Source organism: Crocuta crocuta, unplaced genomic scaffold, assembly GCF_008692635.1.
Source record: "Crocuta crocuta isolate KB4526 unplaced genomic scaffold, BGI_CrCroc_1.0 scaffold64, whole genome shotgun sequence".
NCBI lineage: Eukaryota > Metazoa > Chordata > Mammalia > Carnivora > Hyaenidae > Crocuta > Crocuta crocuta.
In genome coordinates this window covers 8,619,259-8,634,188 of record NW_027530640.1, presented here as the reverse complement: position 1 = coordinate 8,634,188, position 14,930 = coordinate 8,619,259, and the positions used below count along the sequence as shown (strand labels likewise).

The 14,930-nt window shown below is 50.4% G+C and overlaps 1 protein-coding gene across 5 annotated transcripts in view; it reads right to left on the bottom strand.

Annotated features, from left to right (window-relative positions):
- Positions 1 to 14,930, bottom strand: part of SLC25A48 (solute carrier family 25 member 48) — a 48,365-nt gene that overhangs the window by 19,637 nt on the left and 13,798 nt on the right. For all 5 annotated transcript variants that reach the window (XM_077768932.1, XM_077768931.1, XM_077768929.1 and 2 more), the window contains exon 4: positions 14,475 to 14,733. In XM_077768932.1, coding sequence (XP_077625058.1) covers positions 14,475 to 14,733 — 259 coding nt within the window. The remainder of the gene's footprint in view (positions 1 to 14,474; positions 14,734 to 14,930) is intronic.

Genomic DNA, 14,930 nt, shown 5'->3' with positions numbered 1-14,930 from the left:
AGAGTGGAACTTAAGAGTTCTCATTACACACACACAAACACAAATGGTAACTATATGACATGATGAATATGTTAGTTAACCTTACCTTGGTAACCATTCAACAATACACATGTATATTAAAGTTACACAATGCCATTTATATCAATGTTATTTACATCTTAATAAAGCTGAAAAACATTTTAGAGGAAAAAAGATAACAGGTAAATATAAATAAGATAACACCTATAAAGCGCTCAGGTAAACACTGTAGGAGTAGAACAAGTTATGGACGGATTATTACTGAGACTGAGGTGCCTGGCATGAGTGAGTTGGGGGCAGGATATAGGCTGGAGGGCCAAACAGGCCGTCACTGCAGCCCTGGCTAGGCTGTGCCCTGACACAGCTGGAGAGAGCCCTGACGCCATTGGCCCCTCAAAGTCCAGGGGCATAGGGCCGCTATCTCCTTGTCTTNTATGTAACCAGCAAGCAGTGACTCTGTCTCTTCCATTTAATCCTTCCAGCTGGCTCCCTGCTCCATCTCTGATGCTCATCTCCCCTGCCATGGACCCTTCGGCTCAGCTTGGCCGCACAACCAGAGAGGACTCCCGGTGCAGATAAAGCAGACTCTTATTCTCAACGCTCCCTCCTTGAAGAACTAGCATGGCATGACCAGGAAGGAAAGAGAATGAAGCCTGCTTGTGCCACCTGGGTTTCATTCCCTGCGTGTGGCACCTCAACTCGGTTTTACACATGCTGACAAAGAGGCAATAACTTTCTTTATACCATTGAATTTCCAAGTTCTCCAAACAGTCCCATCTTTATCAGATGAAAAGTTGGGAGAAAAAAATTCATCTTCATCATTCCAGAGTCCAAACGGGAGATTTGAGAGTCAGGTGCAAGCTGTCTTTTACTTCTCCCAGAAGGAGGTGGGGTAGAGGGGGCACCTTCTATCTGCCTGGGAAGTATCCTTGAACAAAAGAATTCTACATTTTCTTTTGGTGTTTGGGGGAATAGAATAATAATCGTTGTCATGTGCACTCAGCCAGCTACAGTGTGGGCAGGGGCGGAGTCCCATCCACTTTCACAGATCCCCCAGGGAGTGAGAAGAGGTGGTAGCCACTTTTAGCGGCAAAGGGTCCACTGAGCTCAGTGCAAGGTCAGGCACTATGGTCTTTGGAAGCCCACTGAAAGGTCCCTGGACACCCCTTTCTTTCCCAGATCCACTATAATGCTGCTAGGGTCATCCTGGGAAATTCTGGCATGAAAGGGAACAGATGTAAATGTCCCAACATATACACTTTAGCTGGGTCATGCTTATGTCCAAATAACAGTGGCCTGACCCAGGGGTCAAGGTTTTCATGAACCAACTGAAGGTATGATGTGGCTTTCCGAAGTTACTGATTGAAGGAGTGTGTCCTGATAACGTTCTACTTGTTTAGAGGTATAGCTGTTGAAAAGAAAACACTCGCCCAACCTCCAACATGCCTCGTCAACAAAAAGCTGTACATTTTTCCTTTTCCTCCCAGCAATAAGCCAGAAGGAAATCCTCTAATAGTCTCCTAGATTTGTAACATAAGCAACCTAGCTTTTATTGCTTGAGAGCTATTCTTTTATGACTATTAAAGACATATAATGGTCATTGTGACTACCACCACGTGGAATACTGCCACGAATCTGAACCCTCAGCCAGTGCCTTCCGGACACCAGCTGATGCTGCAAAGGCCTTGGAATTCCTTCCAGCTCCCTCATCCCCAATGTTAAAGCACACACACACACACACGCATGCACGCGTGCACACACACACACACACGCTTATCTGGAAATAATTTCGTAAAAAAGTGCAAAAAAGAAAAATTGTGTGAAGAACACCCTTCTATATCCTTTACCCAGATTTACCTATTGTTAACATTTTCCTGCATTTGTAAAACTTAAGGTTTGTGTGCTCTTGCCGTCTCTCTCCCACATCCTCCCCTCCCCTCCCTTCTCTAACTCTCTCTCTCTCTCTCTCTCTCTCCCTTCCTCCCTCCCCTCCCTTCTCACTGAACAGATGCCCCTGTTCCAATGCATAAACTTTGCCTGGGCTGTTTTCCTCTTCCAGGTTAACAGTTACCTGACCTGGCCGGAATCAAGGGTTTCATGAACCAGCTACAGGTATGATGTGGCTTTCAGAAGTTACTGATAGGAGAGCGTCTGATAAAAATCTTTCTTGTTTAGAGGTGCCAATGTTGGGAAAACTTGACAAACTTTGAACCAGCATGACCCACACTTGTACTTTTTTCACCCTTTTTCCCAAGGGAAGCAATGAGGAAATTCTTTTGTACACATGTGCATACTTTTTCATACACACATATATAATCTTATTCTTGGAACCATTTCAGAGTTAGATACAAAATCGTCTTTTACTCCCCAATGCTTCAGTACGTGTTTTCTAAGAATAGGGATATTATCTTACCTGCCACAGTACAGTTATCTGTGTCATAATCTATATTGACAGCAACTTTACCTAATGTACTGTCTATACTCAAATTATCACTGGATCTCATACTGTATGGCATTCCTCCCCTCCCCAGGGCAGGGTCTTTTCTAACCAGGTACTGCATTCCGTTGTCAGGACTCCTACACTTCCTTTATTTATTTTGTTTTTAGTAAACCCTACACCCAATGTGTGTAGGGCTTGAACTCACGACCCCAAGCTCGAGAGTGACACATCCCACCTACTGAGCCAGCCAGGCACATCTAGCTTCCTTAACCTGAATCATTTCTACAGCTTTTCTTTTCTTTTTTTTTTAAGGTACAGGCATTTTTTAAGAGTAAGCTGCCTCCCTTCTTACGAATAGAACTCATTTGGGGTTTGCTTGATGTCTTCTCGTTACCACGCTGAGATGATGCATTCTTCATTCCTTCCTGTTTACACTTCTTCTCCCATGAGGACTAACAACTCTCAGGAGCCCCTGGTCGTCTTCTCTGGCCTCCTATCCTGGTATTTATTAGTTTCCTTTTAAATTTAGATATAACTTACTTTCAATCAAAGATGTAGCTTGTAGGCGCACAGTTGATGAACTCTGACAGTTGCATGCACCTCAGTCACCACAACTTACTGAAAAAATGACGTCTTCTACTTGAAACAAACTGTTTTGGTCACAGTGAAGATCCCAAGCCTACTTACCCTCTCCTGCTTGCTTTACAAGGTAAAAGAACTCTGGGACATCGATGATATGTCCCTCCATGAGAAGCAAATCTTCCAACTAGACGATGGTTATTACGGGCCCATCTGCATTAGCGATAGTGGCATGATGATTCATACGGGACCACAGAGCAGAGAACAGCAGCAACTGCTATCAGTTGCTCCAACTAAATGATGCTTTGAGGCTAGGCCTCCGGGAGGCGTGGCCTAGGGAGGCGGGGCTTGGAAGGCGTGGCCCAGGGAGGCAGGAGGTTGAGAGACAGGACCTGGGGAGGCGTGGCTTGAGAGGGTGGTACCCTGACGCGAAGCATAGGAGGCGGAGCCCAGGGGGCGTGGCTTGGAAGACAGGTCCTGGGGAAGCGTGGCTTGGCAGCTCCACTGAGAAAAGCACTGAATCAGATTCACAGTTAACGCTAGCTATTTAAAACAAACTTTGGTGACCTTTATAAACGGACTTGGGAGGTTGCCCGCAAGCAGCGCTGGGAAATGTGCTCAACTGAAATCCGTGGACTGGCCCGTTGTTTGTGGAAGGAATTGGAGAAAAGGGGTGAGGTGCTGGGGTCAGTACTCTGCTCACACTGAACCACCAGCTCTGAGACGGCTGCTCCTGAACCTTCAGGGCTTGGCCTGGGAGTGTACAGATGCATGTGAAGGGATTCACATTAGACATATTTCCTTCTAGGACAAGCGGTATTTAGTATCCCTAATTAGAGATTTTTGTTCTAAAATGACGATAAATTGTAAATCAGATTCTGATCATTTCTTATCATGAGGCTTTGGTATCGAGACCTTCCCCCCCCCCCCAACCAAGGCCCTATTACCTTTTACTATGATAGGTGTGGATTAAAAACCTGAAACACTCAGGACATCTGTGGTTTTCTTTGTTTTCCCAAATTCAGTGAGGACAAACTCAAACCCCCTTATACCAAGACAGGCAGGATGTTCAAAGTCAATGAAACAGACCCCTACCATGCTTCTCATCTTCATCCAGGAGCAGAGGAGAGTCTATACACTCCTTTAAAAAAATCCCTTCTCGGGGCGCCTGGGTGGCTTAGTCGGCTAAGCGTCCGACTTTCACTTAGGTCATGATCTCACGGTTTGTGGGTTCGAGCCCCGCGTCGGGCTCTGTGCTGACTGCCAGCTCAGAGCCTGGAGCCTGTTTCAGTCTGTGACTCCCTCTCTCTCTGACCCTCCCCTGGTCATGCTGTCTCTCTCTCTCTCTCCTAGAAATACATAAAACATTTAAAAAAAAAATCCCTTTTCCTCCAGGCTCCCTCACCTTGTCTAGCTGGGTCCCTATCATGATGCCTTAGACTACAGGGTGTGGCTGTCTGGCTCCACTGCTCTGCCCCAGGGTCAAGTGTCTTGCTTACTTGTCCCTGCCAGGGCCAAGAGGTCTCTTTGAAGGCAGATACCTCTATGGGGTGGGGGTTCACATGTTTGGTAAGTCCTAACAGGGACCCATGCAGCCACCTCTCCAGAGTTCTCCCACTTCAGAGGGGCTGAACCAACCCAGATGCAGGCTGGGGTCCCCACGAATTTGCCACTGTTGCCCCTCTTCTCAGAAGCCAGGGACATAGCCACAGAATCCTGCTGGGCCCTTCTCAGACACAAAAACCAAACAGTTTCATCTCTTTCCTTTCTCAAATAGTGCTGTTCAAGTTCTTCAATGGACCATGACTGTGGAAACAGGACAGTTTGCTGCAACACAATGGCTGATCACTGACCTATGGCAGTAAGGAAGACCGGCCACCAGGAACACAAAGGCCTGGCTACTCTCTGGAAGTGCCACCAGACCTTTCCTTGTGCACAGAGGTAGCGATGGGATGGGAACACATTATTTCTCAACAGGTCATTTTCTACAGAAAATGGCTTATTGCCTTCCACAGATAAGGTCCTGCTAGTCCTCAGTGATGTGCAAGTTTACCAAGTTTTCTGTGCGCAAACACTTCCAGACCAGTGGACTCGCAAATGCAAGTTGGTAGCATGGACTTATTTCGAGGGACCCACAAATCGGTTAGCACTATAGATTCACAGAATTCCTAAAACATCTCACATACATGTATGCCCACTTTTCTCCTATGTGTAGGTGTTATTGTGGGGGACACAACAAAAACTCACTTAAGTATACAAATTATCCATAGTAGCTTCCTGCCGTATGTGTTTACTTAATCCACGGACACTTAAAGCACAGCTGGTCTTCTAGGGGTTGGACACCATTTAATATATTTTAAAGATATTCTTTGGAAAAGCTGGAATCATCCCTGCCCCAGCGCACGTCAGAGGCTCTACACCCTATTAAAAGGTCTGTTCTGGATGCTGCTGCTTTCTGAGCCTGCTGTGGTACCCTAACCAAGCAAGGAGTTCCCTGATGACAGGAATACCACACTATGGCTTGTCCTAGAGCACTATGACCCTGTACTCGACACGGTGTCTGGTATGTGCCTCAACTTCCATTCGGTAAACACTTGAGCCTCTGACCAGGCAGCTCTCAGGTCTCGGGCCTCCCAAAGTTTCCCTCCCCAGCTTGGCATTCATCCAAGCCCAGTCCTGTCTGGTCTTTGGACCCGAAGCTGTAGATCCCAGAAGAAACTCCCAAATCACGGTCCCAGCCACCGCGCGGTTCCAAAATGCTATGGAAGCAGCAGGCAGTACGGTGGGTGTCTCTGCTCCAGCAGATAGGCTGGGTGTGACTTCTGGGATGTGGGTTTGAGCAGGCTGGTCAATCCCCTCAGGGCACTTCCTCAGAATGTTACCAACTGGGAAGATCTTGCCCAGTTCCTGTTTCCAAAGAGTCCAGCAGTTTCCTTATGATTTGAAGAGTCCGAGACAGGCAGATGGTTTAGCAGAAAGAGCCCTGGATTAGAAGCAGCTGGGCTTTGCTTTGTAGCTCAGTTGCTATTTACTATACAACCTGGCAGAAAAGACTCAGCCACACTGGCCGTGAGTTTCCTCATCCTCCACAAAAGGGGAAGAATAAATAGCCTGTCCATCTCTTTTGGCTTTTGTGAAAACTGAGTGAGAATGTCGGTAAATGTACTTTACTTGAGGCAGACAGTCCCTCCTATTTTTAGTAGCGCTATCCTGATGGGACTCCAGATTCCAGACGTGCTGGAATTGCCAACCTCAGGCAGCAGTGCTCCATGGAAAAGCCTACTGTGGGAGATTGCCGACACTGACACACGGCCAAAAACTACCAATGCTAGCGTCAAGTCCTGAAATCACAACACTATTGGCCCTCGTCAACTGATTTAAAGACCAAATGGACGCGTCACCCAGGTACATAACCTGCACAATGGTATGTGTTACGTTCATCCATTTTTGCTAGCAGTGTGGGACCACAGTTTGGAAAAGATTCAGCCAAACCATCCAGAATTCAAGGACTCCTCTTGAACTACATGGCTAAATACTTGGCCCCTTCACAAATTTCCTCCCTTCATTTTAGGGCTGCTATTGCTCCAGCCCTCATGTCCCATTGGCAGCCCACAGCTTCCATGAGAAGAAGGGTCAGGCTGTATGGTCCTGGCTTGTCTCCAGTCCCTTGACATGCTCCAAGGGTGCCTATCCTCCCACACAGGCCCTCTTCTTCAGGAGTTAAATGGACCAACATCAAGAGATCTTAGCATCAATAATTCCTGCCCTGCAATGGGAACATCTCGAAAAATCTGCTCTATCAGAAGGCTCCTCCTCCCCAAGGCCAACCTGCTGAAGAAGAGGGTTTTTCTTGGCAGCCACACATCTTTACGGTAGCAATAAACCTGTGCTGCCAAAGAGACAAACTGAGGTAGTCAGGGCGTCCCGGGCATGGGTGGCGACTTTCCCAGTCAGGCATTTCTGAAGATTCAGAAAAATCAGACAAATGGTTCCACCCCGTTGTGTCTTCGTGCAGCTCCTCGAGCTTAAATGGCTTTACATGCTGGTGCGTGGTTGACAATCTTGCCTGCCCAGATCCACCCCGCACGTGGCCCTCCCTATTGCCATTCTAGCCCTGTGTAACTCACTTACTCATGTTCAGAAATTACAGCCTTCTTCTCAAATCCTGGCCACACTCTCGGCTTCATTCGATTCAGATAATCTGGAACATGGTAGAGCCAGGCCTTCTGAGGAGGGCTCCCTCCACCCCCTTCCTCTGGACCTGCATCTTCTGTTTTGTTCTTTTCTCACAGCCTGGAAACAAAAGGCGTTTTCCTTCCCCACCCCTTGATCTCTGTCCCTGGGGTCACCTCCTCTTCAGCAATTCTCCCTTCTTGATTCCCTTTACACGACTTTGGGGACAGGGGCCTCCCCTGCCTCCAGGGACCGTGGAGGTGGACAGCCAGGAGCAATGCCCCAAAACTGCGTGTAACAGCTGAGGGAGTACAGACACATCTCACGGCCCAAGGCTCAGTTTCCCTATCTGTAAGATAAAGAGAATGGTGTGATGATTTAAAGGTGAGGTCAAGTCAGCAGAGTGCACGCGGTAGGGGCTCAACCTGTGCTGACTACAGCCGCTGGTGTTGCTGGAGCTCCTTCCGATCTCCTTCCAGGAGTTTTCCCATTCGTCTCCTCCCTCCTCCTTTCTGCATGCAGCTCACCTTGGCACTTGCACCTGATTCATGACCTCCTCTGTCACTGCGCGGTCACACCCCTGACTGTTCCTCCTGCCCCGATATTCCAGCTGCGGTACCTCGCACAGGAAGCGAGCCAAACTCCTCATGTTCTCACTCAAGCTTGCCCTCCTGCCCATCTCCAAAACAGCAGCAGGGACAGGAGGCGTGTATGGGTCACCTGCTCCATGCCCAGCGATACATCAATATACTTCACACGCCGCTTAATTTCCAGGGCGGGGGTGGGGGGGCGCTCCTCCCTCACAGGCACTTCCTGCTCTCCTGCGTGGCCCACTGATTCTCCATCACAGATGCCTCCAATGGACCTCTCCCCTCCGTTCCCAAAGCCCATGGCCCTGGGCCCCCCATTCCCGGCTCTCACCTGGTCTGAGGCAACAGCCCCCAAGTCAACCCACTCATCTCTCCTTCTTCTGAAGGCCAGATCCACCTTCCTACCACACAGCTCTGCGTGTTCGTTCTGGTGTCCGATAGGCCTCCCTGCGTGCTGAAGGGCACCCCAGTCCACCTTCAACTAAGAAATCCAAGGTGCTCATGGGCGCCTGGGGAACTCAGTCAGTTAAGCACCCAAATTTGGCTCAGGTCATGATCTCACAGTTTGCCAGTTGGAGCCCTGCGTCAGGCTCAGAATCCAGAGGCCGTTTCGGATTCTGTGTCTCCCTCTCTTTTCTGCACCTCCCTACCTCACACTCTGTCTTCCTCTCTCTCTCTCAAAAATAAACATTAAAAAATTAAAAGAAAAAAAAGAAATCCAAGATGTTCACAACTCACCCTGCACCTTCCCCTCCCTGCCCAAACCAAGAACGGTTCACCCATTCTGTCACATGCCTGCCTCCTCCCTCCTCTCACCCTGTCCCCACAGGTTTCCTATTTGAAATACTCTCCATCCCCACAGCCTCCTCTCCAAAGCCTAGCCAGTATTCAAACACCCCATCAATGGCCTTCCTGACCTGCAGAGCCAGACTCCGAGGCTCCAGAGCCTTCCACAGGCCCTTCTCGTTTTGCTACACATCTGATTCCCCACCAGACTGTGTGCTCCCTGAGGGCAGGGGCTGCATGTCTGATACTTCTGCTTTACCTACTCTGAGCAGCTCAGAGCAAGAGCTCGGGAAAGGCTCATCAATGAAGGAGCCAGAGATCGTGTTCCAACAGGCGTAACACTCAGCTCTCTGCCTCCAGCCGGGCCTGGTGAAATCAGAGGCTGGTCAGCACAGAGTTAATGCTGAGCCCTCCCCCTCCAGGCCCCAGACTCTGCCTTCCTCGGGATACGCACATTAATTAGGCCCTTAATAAAAACACAGACCTGAAAGCTCCCAGGCGGAGAAGCAGTGAGTGTGACGGGCCACGGACCTCCAGGATGTGACCTGGCCCAGGCAGCAGAGGGGCTGCCGGCTCTGGGACCGCAGCCTGCATTCCAGTTCAGGCCCAGCTGGGCACCCAGGGAGGCTGGGCCCACACAAAGGGTCAGGATGACTTAACAAAGGGAGGGTTTCTTCACAGGTGCCTTACAGTCCAGGCCCCATCCAACTGAACTTGGGCCAGCCTTTCCTTGCCGGCCAAGTGGCAGGGCCGCCAGCAGAGAACCTCCGCTTCGTCGCACGAGTTTCCGTGAGGGTAACTGCTGCTGAGTATGTGGCGGAGGGACTTCCAGAGGGACTTCCCTCCCAACTCTGGCACCTCCTGATGTCATCTGGTAAAATGCTCTGTACCACAGTTTCAAAATATGTTCCTAGAATCTTAAAAATGACCAGAACTTTTGACTTATTCATGAACCAAAGAGGCCACACATTTAGGGAAATAACTCTAAGTGAAAGCAACTCCTCATAGACACGTTGCCTGAGGACACTACTATTTTCAAAAGAGGACACACCGTCCAAAACCAAAACGTCCATCACTAGGAAGATGGTTACAGAAGTGTAATCGGACAGCTAACACTTATTTCATGTTTGCAACGGGCGAGGCATTGTGCCGAAGTCGTCACATGAGATGCATCGTTCCGTTCTACCCCAGTTATGAGGTAGCTAGTATGGCTATGCCTGCTTTGCTGATGAGGAAACTGAGGCTTGGTGACATCAGGAGGAGTTCTCTAGAGGTGTCAGGTTCTGGGGGAGGTAGGACTAGAAGCAGTAGTCTAACTCCAGAAACTGCATTTTTGCACACTCCATCATCCCTCTCGATACACGGGCATCTGCGTGTGTTGTGTGCACAGTGATGCAATATTGCACATTTACTTTAAATATCAGTTGTCTACTTTAAGTAATTTTGTATCCCATTTTCATAACATGGAAAATGTTTGTTATACTGTGGACTTAAAAACAGAATATGAAACTGTGTATAAGAGGACAACCTCTCAAAATATTTTAATTTTGGGGGCGCCTGGGTAGCTCAGTTGGTTAAGAGTCCGACTTCAGCTTGGGTCATGATCTCATGGTTCATGTGTTCGAGCCCCACGTCAGGCTCTGTGCTGCCAGCTTGGAGCCTGGAGCCTGCTTCGGAGTCTGTGTCTCCCTCTCCTTCTGTCTCTGCCCCTCCCCCGCTCATGCTCTGTCTCAAAAATAAACATTAAAAATTTTTTTAAATATTTTAATCTCTACTTAAAATATTTAAATATTTAATTAAAATACATACTTTATGTATTTAGAAACAGAAACACATTGCTGTATTCACAGGGATTATATTTGGATAGACATACTCCCTCTACATTTAATGTTCCATCTTTTGTACATTTTTTTTAAAGCTTATTCATTTATTTTGAGAGAGAGAGAAACTACGGGTCAGGGGGGGCCAGAGAGGGAGGGAGAGGGAAAGAGAGAGAATTCCAAGCAGGCTCCACACTGTCAGCACAGGGCCCAATGAGGGGCATGAACCCACAAACTGTGAGACCAGGACCTAAGCCCAAGTCAAGAGTCAGACACTTAATCGACTGAGCCACCCAGGAGCTCCATGTCTTTTGTGCATTGTCAACAATGGGTCACCACTCATAGATAACAGAGATCAGCTCCCTGGTGCTCCATTTACAAGCCTTCAGGTGAGCTGAACTCTGACCTTGACGTGGCCTTCATCCTACCTGTCACATATCCCAAAGCGAAGATGCCAAAGGCCCCCTGTACGCAGCTTCAGTACACGGACACAGTCCCTCACGGCCCACTGTCTCCACCCAGGAAGCGGTTTGGACACTTCTGGGGTAAAGCCACAAACCACAGACCATCCCACAAGCCCTGCCCGAGGCTGCTTGCAAACGCCCATCTCAGCACAGCCACCGCGCGGAGTGGGCCCGACCCAGAGCCAAGACCACAGGCTGGTGGCCAGCACCAGCCACACGCTGTCCAGTGCATACAGTGCTTCGGGCTTCCTGGTGTCATGTATGTGCCCAATCTTGTTTTTAATTAATTTATCTGACAACTTCCAATCCAGGCCATGCAGTACTGTGACCTGGGATGGGGTCGTACCGCCCCCTTAGACAAGGACGTGGGCCCTGCCTGCCACAGTCCCTGCCCCTCCCTGCTGCCTTCCCTGGTGCCAAAGCTGACTAGTGCTCGAGCTGCTGCTTCTGTAACGGCAGAGCGATAGCGAAAGTGAAACATGTTCTGTGTTCTCTTTTGACAGGTTCGGTCAAAAGAGGAAAAATGAAATGTGAGTTAGGAAGGCTGTGGGTGTCAAGTAAAACCGAAGTGAGTACATTTTCCAGGCACTTCTGCTCACGTACAAGGCCTCCCGGGTCCCAGCCAGGTCCCAGTGAGTCTTTGAGCTTTCCATCTCTGGCCTAGAGGGTTCCTGAGGGACAAGGAAAAGAAAGCTGCATCCTTCCCCCTTGCCTGGAGAGACTCCAGGTGAAGAAAAGTATTGGCAGGGCAGAGGCGCTGCCTGCCTGCCTGCTCCGTCCCCAGCAGTGATCTGTCCCCAGTAGTGATCCCGCCCAGCACCGGCCCCTCCTCCCCCATGCAGCTGGGGCGGAGGGAAGTAAACAACAACAGAGGCTGCAGACACAGAACTCACACCCAGCCCTTGGATTCCAAGAGCTGTGCCTCTTACACAAACAATGTAACAGGGTCTTTCTGGAGACACGCTCCCAACCCACCTTCCCCCTCAAGACTGAAGCTGGATTTGTGATAAGTTTGTGCAAAGGTCCAGGGCAAACAAACCTATGTCAGCTCCTACAAAATCTCAGGGCAGATCCAGGTGGCCATGAGTCCACTACTCTCGTTTAGGAGTGTGACCTCAGGCCATGCCTCAGGCTCCCCTTTGTAAAGGTCTACAGGTTGGGTTGCTGGGAAGATGCAACACACACAGAGCCCTTCACGTAGTACTGGCTACTCGGCCCCACTGCCGAGCTCTGGCTGAGCCCAGACCAGAGGAGCGCAGCTCATGGGATGCTGCAATCTTCCTTCCTCCCCTCCCTGCACTGCTCAGGTCAACCGCCCTGGTCTGCATACCTGCCAGCTAAGCCCCCAGGGCCCAGGTGCTAAGCCTGAGCACTTGGCAGAGGTGAGAAGTGCTTGCCTGCAGGACACTCCCTTGGCTTATTAAGAGCCTTCCCTGAGTTCACAAAAGGCCAGCTTCTTGGCACACTGAAAAGGACAGAATAAACACATGTTCATTTTCTGTTGCTGCCTCAAGGGACTGAATGAAGACTAGTTTCCTTTGGGCACACGGATGCACTCACCACAGAAGGCTGTGGGCTGCGTCCCAACTGTACAGGAATTGGGCCGAGAAATCACATCCCTCCACATCCTGGTGGAGAGGGGACAGAGAGGGCACACTGGCCCCCGTGTTGTTATTGCTCAGAGAGCTTATCCGGGAGACAAGTCCCCAGAAGTAGACCCACAGGACCCTCAGTGCTGTGCTGGCCAGGAGCAGGCGCTTACCTAGCATGCTGAGTAAATGAACAAGGCTAACAGCCATACAGACTTTACAATGTCAAGGTGAGGTATGAGATGAATAGTGCACACAATGTCGGACATACGGTGAGCTGCTGCAGCCGCCCAGCTCCCTAAAACTGGCTGGTTGCACCCAGCTTTGGGACCCTTCTTGGGTCTGGACATTCCTTGACAGCCTCCCATCCCTCCAAGTGCCAGAGGCTTTTAGCCTGGCCTCGGCAACCCTCACAGTTCAGTCCTTGGCCTGCCAGGTCAGCCACCATTCTGGTACCCTCTATGGGGAAGGTAGAGGGTGGGGGAGGGCAGGACAGAGGATGCAATCACTTAATTTGCCTCCAAACGTCCCCGGCTTTCCTAAGGAAGGCACTTCTTGAGAAACAGCTCCGTTGGTGTCCAGGCTGGCCATGCCTTGCCCCCCACCCCAGTACGCACACACACCCCTAGCCCTTTTTCCTCCCCTTCCAGGGTCAAAGTACCCAGGCTGTGATGGATGCAGGTCTGCCCCCAGGAGCAGATGACTCGTCAGTAGGAACTCTTCCAACATCTGGCCCCAAAGAGTTTTAAGACTTAAGGAGAGATGTCCTCTCCGCCTGAGATGGACATAAAGCTTTCCTGAAATAGGACAGAGAAAACACCAGTCTGGGGGCCAGGACTCCTGGTTCTCAGCCTGTTCACGATGTCCTCCATTCCTCTACATCTTTCCTTTGGCCTTGGGGACAAGACCAGATCAGCAAGCTTCAGACACTTCTGTGAGGGGAAACCCTTTGATTCAACTGCATTGTACCAATATGTGACTCAGGCGGGTGGAGGCGAAATCTCCTTGCCCGCAGATCTCTTCGTGGTCAGCAAGAGGGGCCTTACCCATGAGGGCCCTCAGCCCAGACCTGACGTCTGAGGTGTCAGGAAGGACCACAGATCGAGCCCTTCCATTATACAGAAAGGAGAAGGCGGCCCAGGCAGGGCCATATCTTGCCTGAGGAGACGGAGTACAATTAGAGCCAAGAACCAGACGTGAAGGGACTGAAATCTAACACCCCCAGCTTGTCCTTCCTTGAGAGCTGATACTTTCTACTCTGCACACCAAGTGCCTTCCTGTTCTTTCCACCCTCCTTTATCAAACCACTTCCAGGAAAGGACACAGAAACTCCTTTCTCAGCAGAAAGGATGTAACAGATTCGGCCTATGGTGCAGGATTGCTGGGTAGCACACCAAGAAATGAAGCTCTAACCACAAAGTCAAGGAGGGGGAGAGGAGTGACCCCTCAGCCCCTATAGCTGGTGGTCTAGATGTGAGACCTCCTGGCTGCACGCCCCTGGTGTTGTAGACAAAGGTGTGGGTTTGAGATCTGTGAGTCCCTCGGAGGCCCCCTGCCTGATTTAATGCTCTGGGAGGCTCTCCAAAAATTCTTACTAACTTTTGAACAAGGAATCCCACATTTTCCTTCTGCTCTGGACACTGCAAATTAAGTAGCTGGTCCTCACCCTCCGGTCATTAGCTGTGTGGCCTCGTCTAAGTGTCTTAAACCTTTGGGAGTCTTGGTTTTCTCCTCTATGAAATGGTAGCAGTGATAGCACCTGCCTCACACCACTGTTACGAAGGACCAATTAAGTGAACACAGAACACGCTCTAAGCAGGTGCCTGGCACAGAATAATTCATTAATCATCGAATTAAGGACAGACCCTACTGCAGATAAAAAGAATAATTACAGAGCATCACATGACCAATGCAGATGCTCCTGAAAAGGATATGAACAATTGCCCCCCCCCGCCCCCCCCAGCTGGCAAACCAGCCAAGGCTCCCAGGCATCAGGAACCCTCCCCCACTCTTACCTTCCCGGAGCGGCTGTGTTTGCATCTGCAGCCGGATCTTGATGAGGTCGACGGGCGCGCCCAGCCCCACGGACACGGCGCCGGCCACCATGCTGGCCAGGAGAAGGTCGGGCAGGGCTCCGGTTGGGCCGGCCCCGGGCTCCCTGCAGTGGTGCTGGCTGAGGAACCTCTGCGTGTTACTGAAGACCCCGAACACCACCGAGTTGTAGACGGCGATGCTGGCGAGGGGAAAGGACATGCCCTTGAAGAAGCCAAAGACCTGTGGGAGAACCAGGGTGGCGCAGCATGAGGGCCCGCGGCCGCCGCAGGCCAGGGCACCCAGCTCCCCATCCCACCCTCCACACGGGCCCTGCCCGCTGAGCGCCCGCAGGCTGGTGAGGGGACGTGGTGGGAAACATAATCATTATGCCAGCGACTAGAAAACACGAGGATGCTGAGGTAAGAGGAGTGACAGCT